This window comes from Zea mays, chromosome 7 (assembly GCF_902167145.1).
Source record: "Zea mays cultivar B73 chromosome 7, Zm-B73-REFERENCE-NAM-5.0, whole genome shotgun sequence".
Taxonomy (NCBI): domain Eukaryota; kingdom Viridiplantae; phylum Streptophyta; class Magnoliopsida; order Poales; family Poaceae; genus Zea; species Zea mays.
This window is the reverse complement of record NC_050102.1, coordinates 136,624,989-136,644,046: the sequence shown is the minus strand read 5'-3', so window position 1 is coordinate 136,644,046 and position 19,058 is coordinate 136,624,989. Positions and strand designations below refer to the sequence as shown.

General features: G+C 42.8%; 1 protein-coding gene across 1 annotated transcript; it reads left to right on the top strand.

Moving 5' to 3' along the window:
• The first annotated feature begins 12,863 nt into the window (after positions 1-12,863).
• On the top strand, positions 12,864-16,493 carry LOC100275623 (uncharacterized). Its single transcript, NM_001149671.2, is given in 6 exon segments — positions 12,864-13,213; positions 13,859-14,332; positions 14,740-14,910; positions 15,088-15,476; positions 15,553-15,756; positions 15,848-16,493. Coding segments are annotated over 5 exon segments (1,752 nt in total). The 5' UTR covers positions 12,864-13,213; positions 13,859-13,876; the 3' UTR covers positions 16,380-16,493.
• Positions 16,494-19,058: the final 2,565 nt, after the last annotated feature.

Sequence of the window (19,058 nt, the reverse complement as noted above, 5' to 3'; positions counted from 1 at the left end):
TGTGACCCAAGAAGTGTCGTGTCTTTTCGGTACGATTTCCCGTTGTGCTTTTGATCCACTTTTTCCTCGAGTGAGAGATTGGAACTAGGTTTCAGTTCAGTTCAGTGGAGTTGTGGCAGATCAGATCACATGCGCTGCAGGATTTGCACTTGGCGGCACATGTCAGAGGGTCGGAGACAAAAGCGAGACACCTCGGTAGGTTGAACTTGAACTAGCTGGGGCGCCTCCACAAGTCTGTCTACAGAGTACAGACGGCAGCTACAAGCTCTCGTGCTTGCCCAGTGTACTTGCCTGGTACATGATTGTCCCTCTCACACCCTCCTGCAGTGCACGGTACTCGGAAGTTTGGCAAATAAAATTTTAATCTTTTCGCTCGAAGAAATTATTTTTGTTTAAATTCCCAAAACACGACACCTAATCCTGCTGCAAAAAGAGTTGCTTGCAATGCCAGCTGGAGGCGTATTTCTCCGTGCCAGGAGGAATGCATGGACCCAAAGAGCGACTTTCCCCCGCCTAATTTGCTCAAACTTGTCGCGGAATCACATGCGCCCCCCGTTGCATTTGGACAAGAATATCTCTGAAAGTGACCTCCGCATTTGCACATACAGTACCGACTCGGTTCTTTTGCGTGGCCTCGTTTGGATCCTTAAAATTAATTTCTATTCTAATAATTTACGCAAAATATATTTGTATATTATTATTAACAAGATGTTGTAAATATTTATATACCATATTTTTTACTATATAGAAGTAAGCTGAGAGCATCCTATAAATTATAGAGTAGAAATATATTCTAACGATACATAAAATCATTTCCCACCCTCAATCCTACAAACATATCTGAACTTTAGAAAGTGATGAAATGTTAAATTTCAAGTCAAATAGATTACTTTATTAAATAGATTCCAAGTCCTACAAAATGAATGATCCAAACGTCGAGTGTAATTCACTTATCAGTGGTATAATTCCTATTGTGTAACTTGTTCTGCCGACCACTGCCTTGAAGTCATTTAAGGCTTGTTCGTTGTAAAAGGGATTGAAGGGAATTCGAGGAAATTCCTTTTTAATTAAAATTAAATAGAAAGAAATTTAATCCTCTTCAATCTCATCTGATCCCCGTGCAGGGTTAAGATGCATGAATGCCCGTTCAAATAGATAAGTGCACTGAATGTTTTCGCCTAATTTGTACTTAGGGCGCCATCTCTTGAAATTATTTTAGGGATCAAGATGTATGCATGTGCGTTTAAATGGGTACTTGCACGTGCGTATGTCTAAACATTTACATCCGTACTCATCACACTTGATTTCAGTTGCGGAATCCATATAGTAAGTTACATGTATCATTATCCTTTTATTATTATCAAAGTATTTGTTTTTAGGTACTAATTTTTAATCCCTTTATTTTATTTCTTTTTAGTTTCTAAATTATCAAATATATAAACTAAAATATAGTTTTAGTTTCTGTATTTGACAATTTAAAGACTAAAATAAAATAAAATGGGTGGACTAAACAAATTAGTGTCTCGAAACCAAACACAACCAAAGTACGTGTCGATGACAAAATGCTTATGTTTCAGATTCCACCCAGCCACTTTCTTAAAGTCACTTAGAGCCGTATAATAAAAGACTATAAAAGGCTAAATATTGAGGTGGATGAGAGATAAGAAATAGGTTATAAATTTATTGTCGATTTGGACACAAGAACCATTTTTTTGTAAAAGTGACAAGTGAGCCATGCATATATACTACTCTATTAAGAAACTAATGTGGGCACCTGGTGCTACCTCAGCTTCACTCTCTGTGCTGACACTCTGGATCTGCCCAACACACTGCGCAAAAGATAGTGCAGAGCAAGCACTCGAACCCACGTCCCTTGCTCCAAAAATTTAGGGTTAACCACAAAACCACACATATCTTAATGTTTAGAAATAAACAATAATTATATTTGAATAAATATCTCAATATCTTAGTAAAGCACGGGCAACTAGCTAGTTAATAGTGAAGAGCTAACCACTGTACACATAAGCTAAATACTCTCTCCATTCACATGATTTAGTCGTTTTAGATTTGATCTAATTCAATAAGTATTAACTTTTATCCGTTATATCAGATGTTGCATTAGATTTACAACATAGAAGTAACATTACTAGATTGATCATGACTTGGACTACCATAATATATAATTCTTTTAGTTTAAAATAATTTAATCTTATAAAATTTATTGGTCAAAATTTAAATAGTTTAACTTAAGACAAATCCAAAATAGCTAAATCATGTGAACGGAAGGAGTAGGCTACATGGATCTTTACAACGCTCTATATTATTAAACTTGCTCTTATAGGTTTATAGTGTCAAGTATATATGCTTATCCATTTAATATATTGGTAAATGCACGTGTATGTGTGAGCGTTTACGTTTGTATGGTTTTTCTTGCAGTCAAATCTTACACCTTATATATTACCTGTAAAATATGTAACATTGGGCATGAATTGTTTGACGAGTATAGTTTTGATGTTTCAGCTCGCCTTCCATTTATTATATTTACAAAGCCATCAAGAGTGATGCTTCCAAAGTATTCCTACTTACAGATTTTAAATTTGACATAGGTCTTTTATTGTTTGCTATACCAGTGTGCTACACCTTTTATTTTCTTCCTGAGAATGTTTTCCGATCATTGACAGTAACACTACCCTCTTGACACATTTAGGGCCAGTTTGAAACCTCCTTTTCAAAAGGGAATTCCATTTTTATAAGAGAAATTAGTTCACTTACCTTTGAGAAAACATGATTTTTTTTTTGGAAAATTGGAGTTGCTAAACTAGTTTTTAGCACCAAAAATGTTTTGTGTGTTGTGTGTGTGTGTGGGGGGGGGGGGGCACGAGGAGGGCTCTCAGTGTGATATTTTTTAGCCCCATTGATACTTTCCTACGTTGATTTATCTGCCACGTGAGTAGAGTAGCGCCCTACGGCGAGCTCACACCTGCTCCCATTAGATGTATTATTAGTTGTTGTTTTGAACAAGATTTGAGTTCAACTTATAAATTTTTGACTTCAAATGATTGTTTTATTATTTAGTTTTGAAACCTAATATATATGCTCTAATTTGTCTTGACATGTACTTTTATAAAAGTATAAATGTTGGATCTTTTATGGGCTTGACCCATTTATTGAATAAACTCTATGGTGTGTAATGGTGGAGAATACCAATAGTACCACATTGGAAGTCCAAGGGTCTTTTGCCTTGACTTATATGGTGGGATTTATTCCACTTAACTTGAGAAGTCAAGAAATGGACAAGGGCGTGCCACACGCGCGCGCGCGCGCCGCCGCCGGCCGGGCCGGGCGTGGCGAGGCGAGGCAGGCGGGCGTGGTGTGACTAACCGTGTTAACCTTTCAGTTGCCTGTCTCTACGTCAGCCGAGTGACCCTGTCTCTTCGTCTGCCGAGTGACCCTTCTCGTTCAGCTGCCGACTTATGGCGTGACTCGGCAAGGGCTGGCCGACTCATGGCATAACTCGGCTAGAGCTGGCCGACTCTTGGCGTGACTCGGCGACCTTTCTCCTTCAGCTTTCCTCTGCGAGAGGTTAAATAGAGGAGCACCCCTGTCACTCGACACACGCGAGAACACTTTCAGAATCACAGTCCAGCCGCCGAGTGAGGGTATTTCCATCTCGTGACTCTGCGCGCACAGAGAAGCGAGAGGGCAGGTGCCTCCGAAGCCGGTGCCATTCGAGACCTTGCACGGGGGATCGGCAATTAGGTTTTTGGGGAGCGTCTACGCGACTGCCCAACGTCTGTCATTGTCTTCATCGCTAGTTCTTGGCGTCTTCATCTCGATCGGATGACAAGAGAAGTTGGACAAGGATCAGGATCCTCGGAGCGCATGGGAGGGTATGATCAATTCAGTTCATTACAGTTTTATATTCTGCATATTATATATGTCATATGTAGCTTTGTTCTATCGTATTATAATATGTTATATCTGTCTGTCTTAATTTTACAGTCATCCTGTTTAGATTGTTATCTGTTTATTTTCAGTTGTTCCGCAATAATCCATGAACCATGTTTATATACTTATTTTATTCATATGATTTACATGCTTCATATGCTTTGTGTTCTCGTGATCCATATTGTTATGGATATTTTTGAGATCATGTTTTCTATGTTTGATTATCTATTATATGTCATCATCATAATGTTAATTTATGGAATTAAAATGGTACGGAAAATGCCTATATTTCTAACAATCCAAAAACCTAATGTTAGGCATTTTTCTGTCAGAGGTTTTGCTGCTGTGCTAAAGCCTGATCCTTTTGATGGTAAAAACTTCTTGATATGGAAAGCTAAGATGGAATTGTGGCTAACTGCAATGTCTTGTTTTCATGCCGCTGAGGGCAAGACTGCCAACTTACCTCCTGAAGATGAGGCTAAGTTTAAGGCTGAAGACAACCTCTTTCGAGGTGCAGTGATTAGCGCACTTGACACAAAATTCCAGAAAAGTTATATCATCCTTCCCACGGGGAAAGAGCTGTGGGATGCTCTTGTTGGAAAGTTTGGAGTAACTGACGCTGGTAGCGAGCTGTATCTCATGGAGCAGCTGTATGACTACAAGATGGTTGAGAACCGATCTGTAGTGGAACAGGCTCATGAGTTTCAGGCACTAGCTAAGGAACTCGAACTTTTTCCTTGTCCTTTGCCTGACAAGTTTGTGGCTGGCGGTATAATCGCCAAGTTACCACCTTCTTGGAAGGACTTTGCTACCTCTCTCAAACATAAGAGACAAGAGTTCAATGTGGAAGAGCTCATTGGTACTCTTGATGTTGAGGAAAGGGCTAGAACAAAGGACAGTGGAAAAGGTGTTGAGACCTCTACTGCTAATGTGGTGCAGAAGAGAAACTTCCGCAAGTTTAACAAGAAGAAAAACCAGAACAAACCAGAGAACGCGAATAAACCTGTTCAAACAGCACAGTTTAAAAAGAAGAACAACAATAACAAGGGAAAGGGAGGATGCTTTGTCTGTGGCAGTGATCAACATTGGGCAAGAGAGTGCCCTGATCGCAAGTTCACTCAAGACAAGAAATCAGCTAATGTTGTAACCACTGAAACTGAAGGAGGAACATCTGGGTATGGTGATTCTTTACCATTTGTTCTTTCAGTCTGTAATTCACCTGAGTGGTGGATGGACAGTGGTGCAAACATTCATGTGTGTGCTGATGCCTCTATGTTCACTTCCTATCAGGTCGGGAGGTCTGGCGCCTTGTTGATGGGAAATGGGTCGCGTGCTCATGTTCTTGGTGTTGGTACGGTCATTCTGAAGTTTACTTCGGGAAAGATGGTGCCATTGAAGAGCGTGCAGCATGTGCCCTCTATCAAGAAGAATCTCGTTAGCGCTTCTATGCTATGTCGAGATGGATACAAAGTTGTTCTTGAGTCTAATAAATGTGTTGTGTCGAAACATGGTACTTTTGTTGGTAAAGGATATGACTGCGGAGGCTTGTTCCGCTTATCACTGCATGATGTGTGTAATAAACTGGTGAATTCTGTTCATTTTTCTGATGAGTCAGATTTATGGCATTCACGTTTTTGTCATGCAAGCTTTGGCTGTCTTATGCGGTTAGCAAATATAAATTTAATTCCTAAATTTAACTTGGTCAAAAAGTCTAAGTGCCATGTGTGTGTTGAATCAAAACAACCCCGCAAGCCTCACAAGGCTGCTGAGGCGAGGAGTTTGGCACCTCTAGAACTTGTTCATTCTGATCTGTGCGAGATGAATGGAATTTTGACCAAAGGTGGTAAAAGATACTTTCTCACTTTTATAGATGACTCCACTAGATTTTGTTATGTGTATCTCTTAAAAATAAAAGATGAAGCGTTCAATTATTTTAAGGCCTATAAAGCTGAAGTTGAGAACCAACTTGAGAGGAAAATAAAACGTTTAAGGTCCGACCGAGGTGGAGAATATTTCTCTAATGTGTTCGATGAGTTCTGCGTGGAACATGGTATTATTCATGAGAGGACACCGCCATTCTCACCACAATCCAATGGGATTGCTGAAAGGAAAAACCGCACTCTAACAGATTTGGTGAATGCCATGTTGAGTACAGCGGGATTATCCAAGGCATGGTGGGGTGAGGCGATTTTGACAGCATGTCATGTCTTGAATAGAGTTCCAAACAAAGAACAAAGAGATCACTCCATTTGAGGAATGGGAAAAGAGAAGAGTAAATCTCTCGTATTTGCGCACTTGGGGTTGCTTGGCTAAAGTGAATGTGCCAATCAACAAAAAGCGTAAACTTGGGCCTAAAACTGTTGACTGTATATTCCTTGGGTACTCCTTTCACAGCACTGGGTATAGGTTCTTAATTATAAAATCTGATGTGCCTGATATGTATGTTGATACTATCATGGAATCAAGAGACGCAACATTTTTTGAGAATGAGTTTCCCATGAAGAATACACCTAGTGATACAAGTCATGAGACTATAATTCCCCATGAGCACGAACTGTCGATTCCTATAGATCATGCTGAGGATTCTCACGTGCACATCCCTGAGGAGGATAACACTATAGTCACTCGAAAGAGCAAGAGACAGAGGGTTGCAAAATCCTTTGGTAATGACTTTATAGTGTACCTTGTGGAAGACACACCAACTACCATTAGTGAGGCATATTCCTCTCCTGATGCTGACTTATGGAAGGAAGCAGTAAGGAGTGAGATGGAATCTATTATGTCTAATGGAACTTGGGAGGTCGTCGACCGTCCTTATGGTTGTCAACCTATAGGTTGCAAATGGATCTTCAAGAAAAAACTTAGGCCTGATGGTACAATTGAGAGGTACAAGGCAAGGCTTGTGGCCAAAGGATATACCCAAAAGGAGGGTGAAGATTTCTTTGATACCTACTCACCAGTGGCTCGATTGACTACGATTCGCACATTAATAGCCGTGGCAGCCTCTTATGGTCTTATCATTCATCAGATGGATGTTAAGACAGCTTTCCTAAATGGAGAGTTGGATGAGGAGATCTATATGGATCAGCCAGAAGGGTTCATTGCAGATGGTCAAGAGAACAAGGTGTGCAGGTTGATAAAATCATTATATGGCCTAAAACAAGCACCTAAGCAATGGCATGAAAAGTTTGATAATACTCTTACAACAGCTGGCTTTGTTGTAAATGAATCTGACACGTGTGTATACTATCGGTATGGTGGGGGTGAGTCTGTTATGCTGTGCCTTTATGTTGATGACATTTTGATCTTTGGATCAAATCTCAATGTGATTGAGGAAGTTAAAAATCTTCTATCGAGCAATTTCGAGATGAAAGATTTGGGAGAGGCTGATGTCATTCTAAACATCAAGCTTGTCAGAGAAGCCGATGGTGGGGTAACTTTGTTACAATCCCATTATGTGGAAAAGGTATTGAGTCGCTTTGGTTTTAGTGACTGTGATCCTGCTCCAACACCTTATGACCCCAGTGTGCTATTAAGAAAGAATCGGAGAATAGCAAGGGATCAATTGACATACTCCCAGATCATTGGCTCGCTCATGTACCTTGCAAGTGCAACAAGGCCAGACATCTCTTATGTTGTGAGTAAGCTAAGTCGGTTTGTGTCGAAACCAGGAGATGATCACTGGCGTGCTCTTGAGAGAGTGTTGCGGTATTTGAAAGGTACTATGACATACGGTATTCATTATACCGGAAACCCAAAAGTGCTGGAAGGCTATTGTGATGCCAACTGGATTTCTGATGCTGATGAGCTTTATGCCACAAGCGGATATGTGTTTCTGTTTGGAGGGGGCGCTGTTTCCTGGAAGTCTTGCAAGCAGACTATCTTAACGAAGTCTACAATGGAAGCAGAACTCGCAGCATTAGACACTGCCGGGGCTGAGGCCGAGTGGCTTCGTGATTTCCTATTGGACTTACCGGTAGTTGAAAAACCGATACCGGCTATTTCCATGAACTGTGACAACCAAACGGTGATTACAAAGGTTAACAGTTCTAGGAATAACATGAAGTCTACAAGGCATGTTAAGAGGAGATTAAAATCTGTCAGAAAGTTGAAAAACTCCGGAGTTATAACTGTGGATTATGTCCACACATCAAATAATCTGGCAGATCAATTCACTAAGGGTCTATCACGCAATGTGATAGAAAGTGCATCGAGGGAAATGGGTATGAGACCCATGTGAGATCTACTCTAGTGGTTACCTGCTCTATGTGATCGGAGATCCCGTGAAGTAGAGTGGAGAAACAAGCTAGGAGTAGATTGTGAGGAAAGATCCCTTCTTTAACTCATTTCTGATGCACATCTTTCCTATCTGTAAGGCAGGATGGTTTTTACCTTAATGTATTCCAAGAGTCTTATGAAGGTGAGATGTTGTCCTACAGAACATCTTCTGAGGAATACACCTATATGAGTCAGACTGCTAGTCACAGTCTATGGGACTTGGGTAATCCCTAAATACTCATGAAAGGCACTGAAGTGTGACTTATATGCTTCTAAACAGCGGGAATACCCTTTTGCAGCCTAGTATCAGCAAAGGATTTGAGTGAATCTTATTTCGCACAAAACTGTCAATTCAAGGCATAGTCCATTGTTCAGTTGTGAATGAGTGAAACTCTTATTCTAGATGGATGTTCAACTTAACAGTCTCCATCGGAACACTGGTATATCAAAGGATTGTGATTCTGATACTTCATCATTACAAACCCTAGAGTTTGGTGGGGATTGTTGGATCTTTTATGGGCTTGGCCCATTTATTGAATAAACTCTATGGTGTGTAATGGTGGAGAATACCAATAGTACCACATTGGAAGTCCAAGGGTCTTTTGCCTTGACTTATATGGTGGGATTTATTCCACTTAACTTGAGAAGTCAAGAAATAGACAAGGGCGTGCCACACGCGCGCGCGCGCCGCCGCCGCCGCCGGCCGGGCCGGGCGTGGCGTGGCGTGGCGAGGCAGGCAGGCAGGCAGGCGAGCGGGCGTGGTGTGGTTGTGTTAATTTTTAGCACTCACTAACCGCGTTAACCTTTCAGTTGCCTGTCTCTACGTCAGCCGAGTGACCCTATCTCTTCGTCTGCCGAGTGACCCTTCTCGTTCAGCTGCCGACTTATGGCGTGACTCGGCAAGGGCTGGCCGACTCATGGCATAACTCGGCTAGAGCTGGCCGACTCTTGGCGTGACTCGGCGACCTTTCTCCTTCAGCTTCCCTCTGCGAGAGGTTAAATAGAGGAGCACCCCTGTCACTCGACACACGCGAGAACACTTTCAGAATCACAGTCCAGCCGCCGAGTGAGGGTATTTCCATCTCGTGACTCTGCGTGCACAGAGAAGCGAGAGGGCAGGTGCCTCCGAAGCCGGTGCCATTCGAGACCTTGCACGGGGGATCGGCAATTAGGTTTTTGGGGAGCGTCTACGCGACTGCCCAACGTCTGTCATTGTCTTCATCGCTAGTTCTTGGCGTCTTCATCTCGATCGGATGACAAGAGAAGTTGGACAAGGATCAGGATCCTCGGAGCGCATGGGAGGGTATGATCAATTCAGTTCATTACAGTTTTATATTCTGCATATTATATATGTCATATGTATCTTTGTTCTATCGTATTATAATATGTTATATCTGTCTGTCTTAATTTTACAGTCATCCTGTTTAGATTGTTATTTGTTTATTTCCAGTTGTTCCGCAATAATCCATGAACCATGTTTATATACTTATTTTATTCATATGATTTACATGCTTCATATGCTTTGTGTTCTCATGATCCATATTGTTATGGATATTTTTGAGATCATGTTTTCTATGTTTGATTATCTATTATATGTCATCATCATAATGTTAATTTATGGAATTAAAATGGTACGGAAAATGCCTATATTTCTAACAATAAATGTATTAAAAGTTTATTTGCATTTAAAAAAACATTAGTTAAAGTTATATTTTGAATACTGTATTGTTGTCCTAAACGATAACTAATAGTACATCAGAGTGAGTAGGTCGAAGTGGTACGTATTTCCACACCGCGTAAGGGCATGTTCGGTTACACCAATCCAGGAGGGGATTGGAGGGGATTAAATCCCCTCCAAGTCAAAAATGACTAGGAGGGGATTTAAACCCCTCCAATCCCCTCCTGGATTGGTGTAACCGAACAAGCCCTAAATAGGTTAAGAATCCTGTCTCATTATCATTCAATAGCGTTCGAGAAAAAAAAGGAAATAACCATGTACGTACTTCATGGCCAATTGGGAGGGACTAGTGAGAGAAAATATATATACTACTACCATTGCTCGAATATTTATCATCTGTTAGTTTATTTTTAACTAAACTGTGATAAAAAACGGAATGACTAGTCTCTACTATATTAAAGTACCAGTTTTAACGGTCGTTCTGTGTCATATTTTTACAAATAACCCTTCTATTATTTGAAATGGCCCACAAGACACATTCTCTTCACATCGATCGCATCTAATACAATTCGTTTATCCACTCCCCATCCTCAGCGAATCCACGCCCCTCACGATTGCGTGAGCGTATCAGTCACCCACACATGTCGTGTCTTTCGTTGATAGCATCGACCGACATGGCAAGTGCGCCCGCGCCAAATGCATCGATACAGGAGCCCAACAACCTATTCACGCCGCTCCGTAGGGGACGGGGAAAGTAGTTTCAGCAGACCCACACACGCCACGTCTTCCATGCATAGAAACGCGGGGAAAGAGGTTTTAGTAGCTACGGGGTGGAGCCGTTTTAGTCATCCTAATCGCCACCAACCTGGCTACAAAAAGTCGTACCGAGACCCCTCAAGCGATAGCGGTGGTTAATCTGCTCGCCGCCGGTGGCTTGATGTTCTACAGGTACTCCGACTCGCTTACATCCTCCAAGGTACGCACATACGTACGTATGATTTTCTGGCTCATTGACTCCACAGGCACTTTCACAGGCATGTCCACCGAGTTCGTGTCGCGTTCGTGGGACCTAATGGAGACCGACGCTGACGGGATGGAGGGCATTGACGGTTAGACATGGGCCACATATTGGGCATCAGTGGCATGTCACCAACCTTAGGCACGACGATGGGCATTGGCGGCAAGGCGCGAACATTTGGCACGACGACGAGCATTGGTGGCAGCGTCAGCTTTGGCATGATGACGGGTACTGTAGCCGACATAGGGGCAGCACGACGGTGTTAGGCACCACATGGATCTGTGACACGACTCCCATGCGAGCATTAGTGGAAGGGTGGCCATGGGCATGATCAGCGGCTTCGGCACGACAGGAATGTCCGGGACGGCGAAAAGAGCGACGGGGGCGGGGCGTGATCAAGATGCCGCACGACGTGGCACATGGTGTTGCTGTCGCCGATGAGCACGATCAACACCATCGTTACGAGAGTCGTGGCAGAAAAGAGAGATGAAGTGTCACAAGTCATTGCTAGCGGCTAGGAGAAGTGCTTCCTCATGAGTGAGGAGCTACAAGACCGTCGCGCGCTTGTGACGAGTCATTGGTGAGCATTTTATTGTAGCTCCATACGAAGGTGGGTGTGTACTGTTTCGCGAGAGCTAGACCAGTTGGGAACGAGATAGAGACGGTTGATGGCCTTTCGATGCAAAGCATGGACGACAGATACGTAGTGGATGGCTGTTGTTCGAGGCATTTGGTTCATTGGCTCATCTGTTTCTTGTACTGGATCGGAATTAACCATCCCTCGTGCATGACGCAAGACGACACTGGACACCGCTCAACTCTTTCATAGCTCATGCATGCTGCATCATGAATCCCTGCATGGCCTATGTTTGATAATTGTCGAGACATGTTTTTTCTCTATCAAATTATTGTGCAATAGCTAAAGACACCTTTATAGTTATATCTGTCAATGAATTGTGTGTTTAATGCGTGTGTCTAAGAGAAATAAAAGAGCATAAGTTAAGTGGAATATGTTGTGGGTCTTTAGAGCCTGCAGTCATACCATATGTTTATATGGAGCCAATGTCTTGAGTTATAAGTCATTAAAGCTGTTACATCATATATAGACCGTGAGAAGCCACCAAACCCAATACGACAGGAAGTCGTACATATATAGTAATACCCCGTTAGTTGAAGGAGGACGCGCTAGAGAGAGCTCTATAAAAATAGGGATTGGGTTTTTTTTCAACTATATCTTTCTCGGTCTTTTGGCTAAAGTAAAATGTAATATTTATAATATATGGTCTATAAAAATATGCTCACTTTGATATTAAATTTATTTATTATTGGTATTTTTGGGGAGGGTCCATATGATTGATTTATTTCGCTCAACCATTGATTGCATTGCGTTCAACCTCGTTCTTTTTCAACCAATAAATACGATTATGTACTGTCGCAGTGCATAATTATTGTACTAGTATTTTTTTTACGAAAGACTAGAGATAGAAGATAGCTGAAAATTTGAAACACACGGGCACAACTGTAGCATACCCTAGGCCCAGGAGACAGAAAAAAAATCTTTGCATATGGTATGCAAAGAATCTTTTTACAGTCTCTCATATCTACCACTTGATGGTTCGTATAAATAAAAAAAATTACTAAAACGTTAAGATTCAAATTTTAATATGTTTTTGTGGGTGTTCAAACGATGGACGCGAGAGGATATAAAAGAGGGTGTTTGCATACGTACAAATATTTTTTTTACGACGAGACTAGTAGAGCCTCAGCATTTGCCACCCCTTCCTTCCCCTAATCCCCTCCTCGGTCAAACCGCCTCACTCTCCTACTCTTCTCTCCCTAGTCCCTACCCGGCTCTCTCCCTCCCCCCTCTCTCTAAAAAAAGTAGCGCCCGGAGAACCGAGAGGCTGGAGAAATAAAGGCGGAAAGAGGGAGGGAAATCTCACTTTGTTGGGGATTCTTTCCTCCGTTTCCGACTCCTTTGTTCTCTTAAGTGTTCTTGGTTAGTGGAATGGAAGCTCAGCAGCCCCATTTATGCCCCCGAGAGCCTCGTCGTTCCCCTCGTGTGTAGGTGTAGCCTTTCACTCGGTTGGTGGAAGGGCGAGGCACAGAAGAACATCGATAAAGGGTGTGTCTATTTTTTAGCTCTTCGTGTTCTTGTAGGAGGAATTCCCGTTCACATGATCCGTGCCTGTACCTGACGGGCCTTGTCGCGCTCTGCTGCTTCGCTTTCGGGGAGAGGAGGACTCGACTCAAATCACTTGGTAGCGGAGACGTCGCCCTTTCTAGTTCAGGTGCCAGTTGCAAGTCCTCTCCTGCTCTACTTTGATGACTGTACCTTTTCTTGCATCTGTGTGTTTATGACGATTGACGAAGGCGGTTAGGTTGGCATAGAATTTTGCTATTTTTCCAGATGTTGAGGTTTGATGAGATCGTCTCGGGGATCGCAAAGTTCGCGTCTTTAGATTCTATTTTTCTCATTTTAGTTGCGGCGATTCAGTGCTTTTTTGAGGGGAAAGATTTCCGCTTGGTTTGATATTTACTTGCTTGGGCTGTAACTTGGGTTCTTCATTCTGCATGCGAATGTGTTTTGGGTCACACATTAACGAATTTTCCGGAAAAAAAACTGTGAAGGTTGCATTTTTTTAGTTGATTTGCAACTGTTCAACTCCTGCATTTGACTGTTGTCATCTCAATTATTTTAGTCGACGTTTGTTTTCAGTTGCTATGTGTGCTATTGACCATATATAATTGATTTGTTTTTCTTTGTTCTGACTTTTGGCTAATTTCTTCTGCCATATGATCCTGATTGGTTTTAAGCTTTGTTTTCCTCGCTATGTAAAGAGAAAAAGAAAATGATTTTTGCTCAATTTTACTACCGGAAAACCTAATGTTTCAACATCACTAATGTGATACGTATTACATGGCGCTCGTTTCAGTCGAGAGATATTTCTGGCATGGCCGGCGCAAGCAACCATGGATCCCTCACCGACGAATGGTTGCCGCCCCCTACACCAAGCCCAAGAAGTCTCGTGTCAAGCTTTCTGAATGAAGAATTCAGCCCCGGGCCATTCTCTGGTCTTTTCAGTAAACATGGCGCCAATAGACCCCATGATCAATCCGAAAAGGGCAGAGGAGCTCTGAATTCGAGCGAGGAGTTCCCTACTCATGCTGTCAAAGACCCATTTCAAAAGGGTTTCTCCCTGGAGCCAAATTTGTTCAGTGCTAATCATATATCAAACTCCAATGGTGGTTTGGCAGAGCGCAGGGCTGCAAGAGCAGGTTTCAGTGTCCCGAAAATTGATACTTCTCGAGTTGGTTCATCAGCAGTTATTCGATCTCCTGTGTCAATTCCACCTGGTCTAAGTCCAACTACACTACTGGAGTCTCCTGTTTTTCTTTACAATAAAATGGTATGTGATATTTCCTTAATTGGTTTCTTGTGCTCTCAAGATTTATCTGTTACACTATTGTCCAAGGTTAAAATGTAGTCTAATTGGAGCAAGCACTGAAGACTTTCATATTGCAGTTTTGAGACATGAATTTTATACAATATAGAAGAGCATTGATTGGTGTTTACTGTATAGAACACGGTTTCCTGCAGTATACTTATGCATGTGACCACAACACTGATTGTTGTCTACTGTGCAAAATATTATTATACTAGAAATATAGTTCTCTGATTGTTGTCTTACAAGTTTGGATTCTGTTTTGATTTTATAGCTGCTAATTTTGGACCAACACTTACAAATTCATCTTTGTTCCCGCCCTTTAATATTTGCCATACGGACTTAGCTGAATTGGTTGTGATATATTTCAGGCACAGCCTTCTCCAACCACTGGCACGTTGCCATTTTTGACGGCTACGAATGATAAGTCGACAATACCACCAGCTACCAAGATAACTGAAGATTCTGCAGTTTATAATGATGTGTTTTCTTTCCAACCCCACTTAGGTTCTAAAGAAACAGGTTTCTCTACTGCAGAAAAGGTGATCTCCTTAACTGTTAGTGTCTAGCTGTATTTTCCCTCATTTTTGCAGTGCAGTGTTATAGTACTACTGGCATCCTTCTATTGCCAACCTCACCACCAAATGTCCTCTTTTTGTTTTTTTGTATAGAATACCTTTTAGTTTGTTCATGTGCCTGAGAAAAGTTTTGATCTACAGGACTATGGCGCCTATCAGCAAAAGCATTCATTGTGGAATATTCATCAGCAGGAATCCAGTCTTCAGTCAAGTTTTACCGCAGTCAAGGACAACACTAGTGCAACAATTGGTGAAACGAAGACATCTAGCTCCATGTTCAGTGATAGTCACTATTCAGCTGACCAACAGCAAGGTGAAGAGACAAACATGAAGGAGCAAGGCAAAGGTGTCGAGGCTAGATCAGCTGCTTTTCTTCCTGCACCAGTGCATAATGATGCATCTCTCCTGGATTCTCAAGATGCAGTTGATGTCTCGTCAACGCTGTCTAATGAAGAGGACGAGAGGGCAACACATGGCACTGTTTCTATAGAGTGTGAGGGTGATGAAGATGAGACTGAATCTAAAAGAAGGTTAATATCATCCATCAGGTAACCATTTAAGACTTGATGCAGACATTGTACTGAATTCGCTGGTACTCTTTTTCAGGAAGTTGGAATTAGATGCTTTAGGAGCTATTGCTATTGCTACTACCTCCACCACCAGTACCATTGACATGGGCCCTGCATCCTCAAGAGCTGTCCGGGAGCCTAGGGTTGTTGTTCAGACCACAAGTGAGGTAGACATTCTTGATGACGGTTATCGGTGGCGTAAGTATGGACAGAAGGTTGTTAAGGGCAATCCAAATCCAAGGTCACACTTTCACTACCATTTCTTACACTAAATGACTAAACTGTATCCCTCCATCCCCTGAAGCTAGTAACATTGATTCACTTGCATGCAGGAGCTACTACAAGTGTACACACCCTGGCTGTTCAGTGCGCAAGCATGTGGAAAGAGCATCACATGATCTGAAATCAGTCATCACAACATATGAGGGAAAGCACAACCATGAAGTTCCAGCAGCCAGAAGTAGTGGGCAAGGCAGTTCTGGTTCTGGCAGCGGTCCATCTGCACCACAAGCTGGTGGTTCTCACCGTAGGCAAGAACCTGCACAAGCCAGCTTCGCTCACTTTGGTACATCTCCTTTCAGCTCCTTCGGTCTCGCACCGAGCGGACAGTTGGGACCAACAACTGGTAATTTCCGCTTCGGCATGGTTCCGCCAGGCGCGACGATCCCAATGCCCTCTCTAGGATCACTTGCCCCTACAAAAATGATTGGAAATCCATCAGCTATGCAGGGGTACCCAGGGCTTATGATGCCAGGAGAGCCAAAGGTAGAGCCTTTCTCGCGACCACACTTCCCAACGTCAATTGCACCTCCGCCAGCTTACCAACAGATACTGAGCAGGCCTCCTTTTGGTCATCAGATGTAAATAATAGGAAGGGGATAGATTTGCTTCGGCTTGTATACATGATAGCTACGCTGCAACATGGCTTTGTTCTAGTTTTGTTGATGGATCGTCCGATTTTTACTTCTTTTTAAATTTTCAGCTCACGGCTCACGCATTTCTTTGAAGCAAAGATGGCTGAGGATGATACCCTGTCGTGATGTGTAATCAGGGAAAGGATACTTTTCGTCCTTTTGATACTATCGAAATTTGAAAATGATCAATCCGATTTTTTAGTTGTGGATACAAATCTGATGAACTGCGCTGCCGGATTTACAGTATATACTCCCTCTTTCCCAATTCGGTAGTCATTGTAGCACCTGATTATTTTTATGTTTATATTCAAATTGGTGACGAGGAATCTAGACACATACAAAATACATACATTAAAAACAAATGTATATACTCCCTCTTTCCCAATTCAGTAGTCATTGTATGAAGTTATTAAAAATTGTTGGCGCCGATATAGACAGCACCAATCACTGGGGTGTACCGCTTGGTGGTGCCCTCTGCGGCGGCGTGGACAGTCCGTGACCTAGGCGCAGAAGCGGCGCCTTCCCTGCGTCGCACCGGACGGTCAGCGCTTTAGGCCGGACGGTCTATGATTGCACAGGGTCGTCTTAGGAACCTAGATCAACTCGAGGAAGAAATCTTTTGGATTGACAACCAGATCTTTCCCGCTAAAGAGGTTCCTATGGTCGTCTTAGGGTCGACAGACCACACAAGACGGATCTAGACGACATAGAGTCGAATAGGGTGGAGGTAGATATGCGGAAAGCTACAATTAAGATTGGACTACATCTACTCATAGGGCATGAATGATAAAGGAATGATAAATAAAGTAATTGGTTTGATTGTAATGTTTCCGGGGGTTCTAAATCGGATGTACACCTTCATATATATAGAGGAGGTATAGACCCGTTTCTAAGTGATAGCTAACAAATTTCACGTGATTAGATGGATAACCATATACGAGATAAAGATAATCGGACGAGTTAATCTGATTGTAGGGGCATGGACCGTTCGGACCTAGAGCCGGACAGTATGCCACTTTTCATGTTCAATAAAAAGTAAAAACCAACTTACATTTGAAGCTGGAGACTGCAGGGCCAGGTCAGCAGTTAAGCCGATAGCTCTGAAATTTGGGCACAAACTGCTTGTATTTTAGTGTTGCCGGTGCTCCAGGTATTTGAAGCCAGGAACTGAAGAAAACCATGTGTTTTCCTTTTCCTTTTTGAGGGAATGGACTGGTATAAGTTGGAAGCACGGAAACTGAAAATAGGTCATGAAACAGATCAGGTGCCGTGCATTTTGACGGCAATTTTGTATGCATTCGGCAAGCTGGTTGCCACTTTGACGCCATGGAAGACCCTTGTTGTTCTTACGACGACTGAAACCCTGAAGACTGTTGTGTTGTCGCCAAGTCTCTATGCTATCTATAACTATTCACGAACCACGAGCTAGGCGACAAGACTAGTCCGTCTAAAGCCCATCATCACCAGCGTTGAGTGTTCATGCGCTCGCGACAAACTATTCAAACGAGCACCTCGCTCTTGAAACTTTGGCTGAGAGAGAAGGGAGGCCTACCCTTGTAAGGGTACCACAGACCCCTTAACTAGGCGAGGTGTACTAATCTAGAACGTGCATACCAGTCTCATATTTCATCCTTTAAGAGATCCAAAGCTCTCCAAGACAGCAGCGGCAATGGTAGAGTTTTATTTCGATTGTAATACTCCAGTCGTGCAGCTTCTTTGGTCGCAGTTTCTTCGGCCTTGTCAGATCCGCGCACCTCTATCAGTCGCCACTGCTCTGATCGACGCGACAACCATGTCGCGGCCCCTAGCTCCCTCGGGTGATTTGCCAGGCGTCCATCTCCTCGGAGTTCTCGCACTACATCTGGCCGGCGACCCAAACGTCGGGAGTCCTTCGATTGTTGTACCCAGCGCCACCGCGCCACACATCTACATGTGCTCGCCTCTTCTTCCCTGCATGTGGTCAGTCATGGCGTCGAGAGCGGCGACAAGCTTACCTGTCAACTGCGTTGTTCCTCAACGTCGGGAAGCAACGACAGGCTTAGCACTTAGCAGGCAGTATCTGCGGTGGAGGGGATAGACGTCCCCCGCCGTGAAGGAGTACGATGAAGGGAGGAGTAGTCTAGTCACTACGCGCAAAGATTAAATATCACACGCATTTACATTCGTCTAAAACAAAAATTGTCCCAAGCTAGCGAGCGCAATTGGACGACGATGCCTGATGAATCATTGTGGAGTACTGTCTGCAACACAACCATCTGCGCTGAAGACACGGCCAAGAGTGGCGGGAAGGCGCAGAGAACTAAACGTGTGTCCATCGCCCGAATTCTAAGCTATCTGGACCAATGTGGGCCAAATGAGTGAGCTGTGACTCAATACATGACTCAATACATACTACTATATAAGGAATGATTTGTAATAAGGGAGGCATTATTGAACTAAGAACCAAGAGAACATATCATGTGCAATCACTCATTTTGGTGCAAGCGTGCAATCAAACTATCCAGAGCATCCAGTCTAGATCCAACGGTTTCATATATAAGTGGTTAAATGTAAAATAGACACTAGGTTTCAGGTGGAAGGGGTTAAATGTAAAATAACAGTTACCATTAGATCTAGATTGGATGCACCA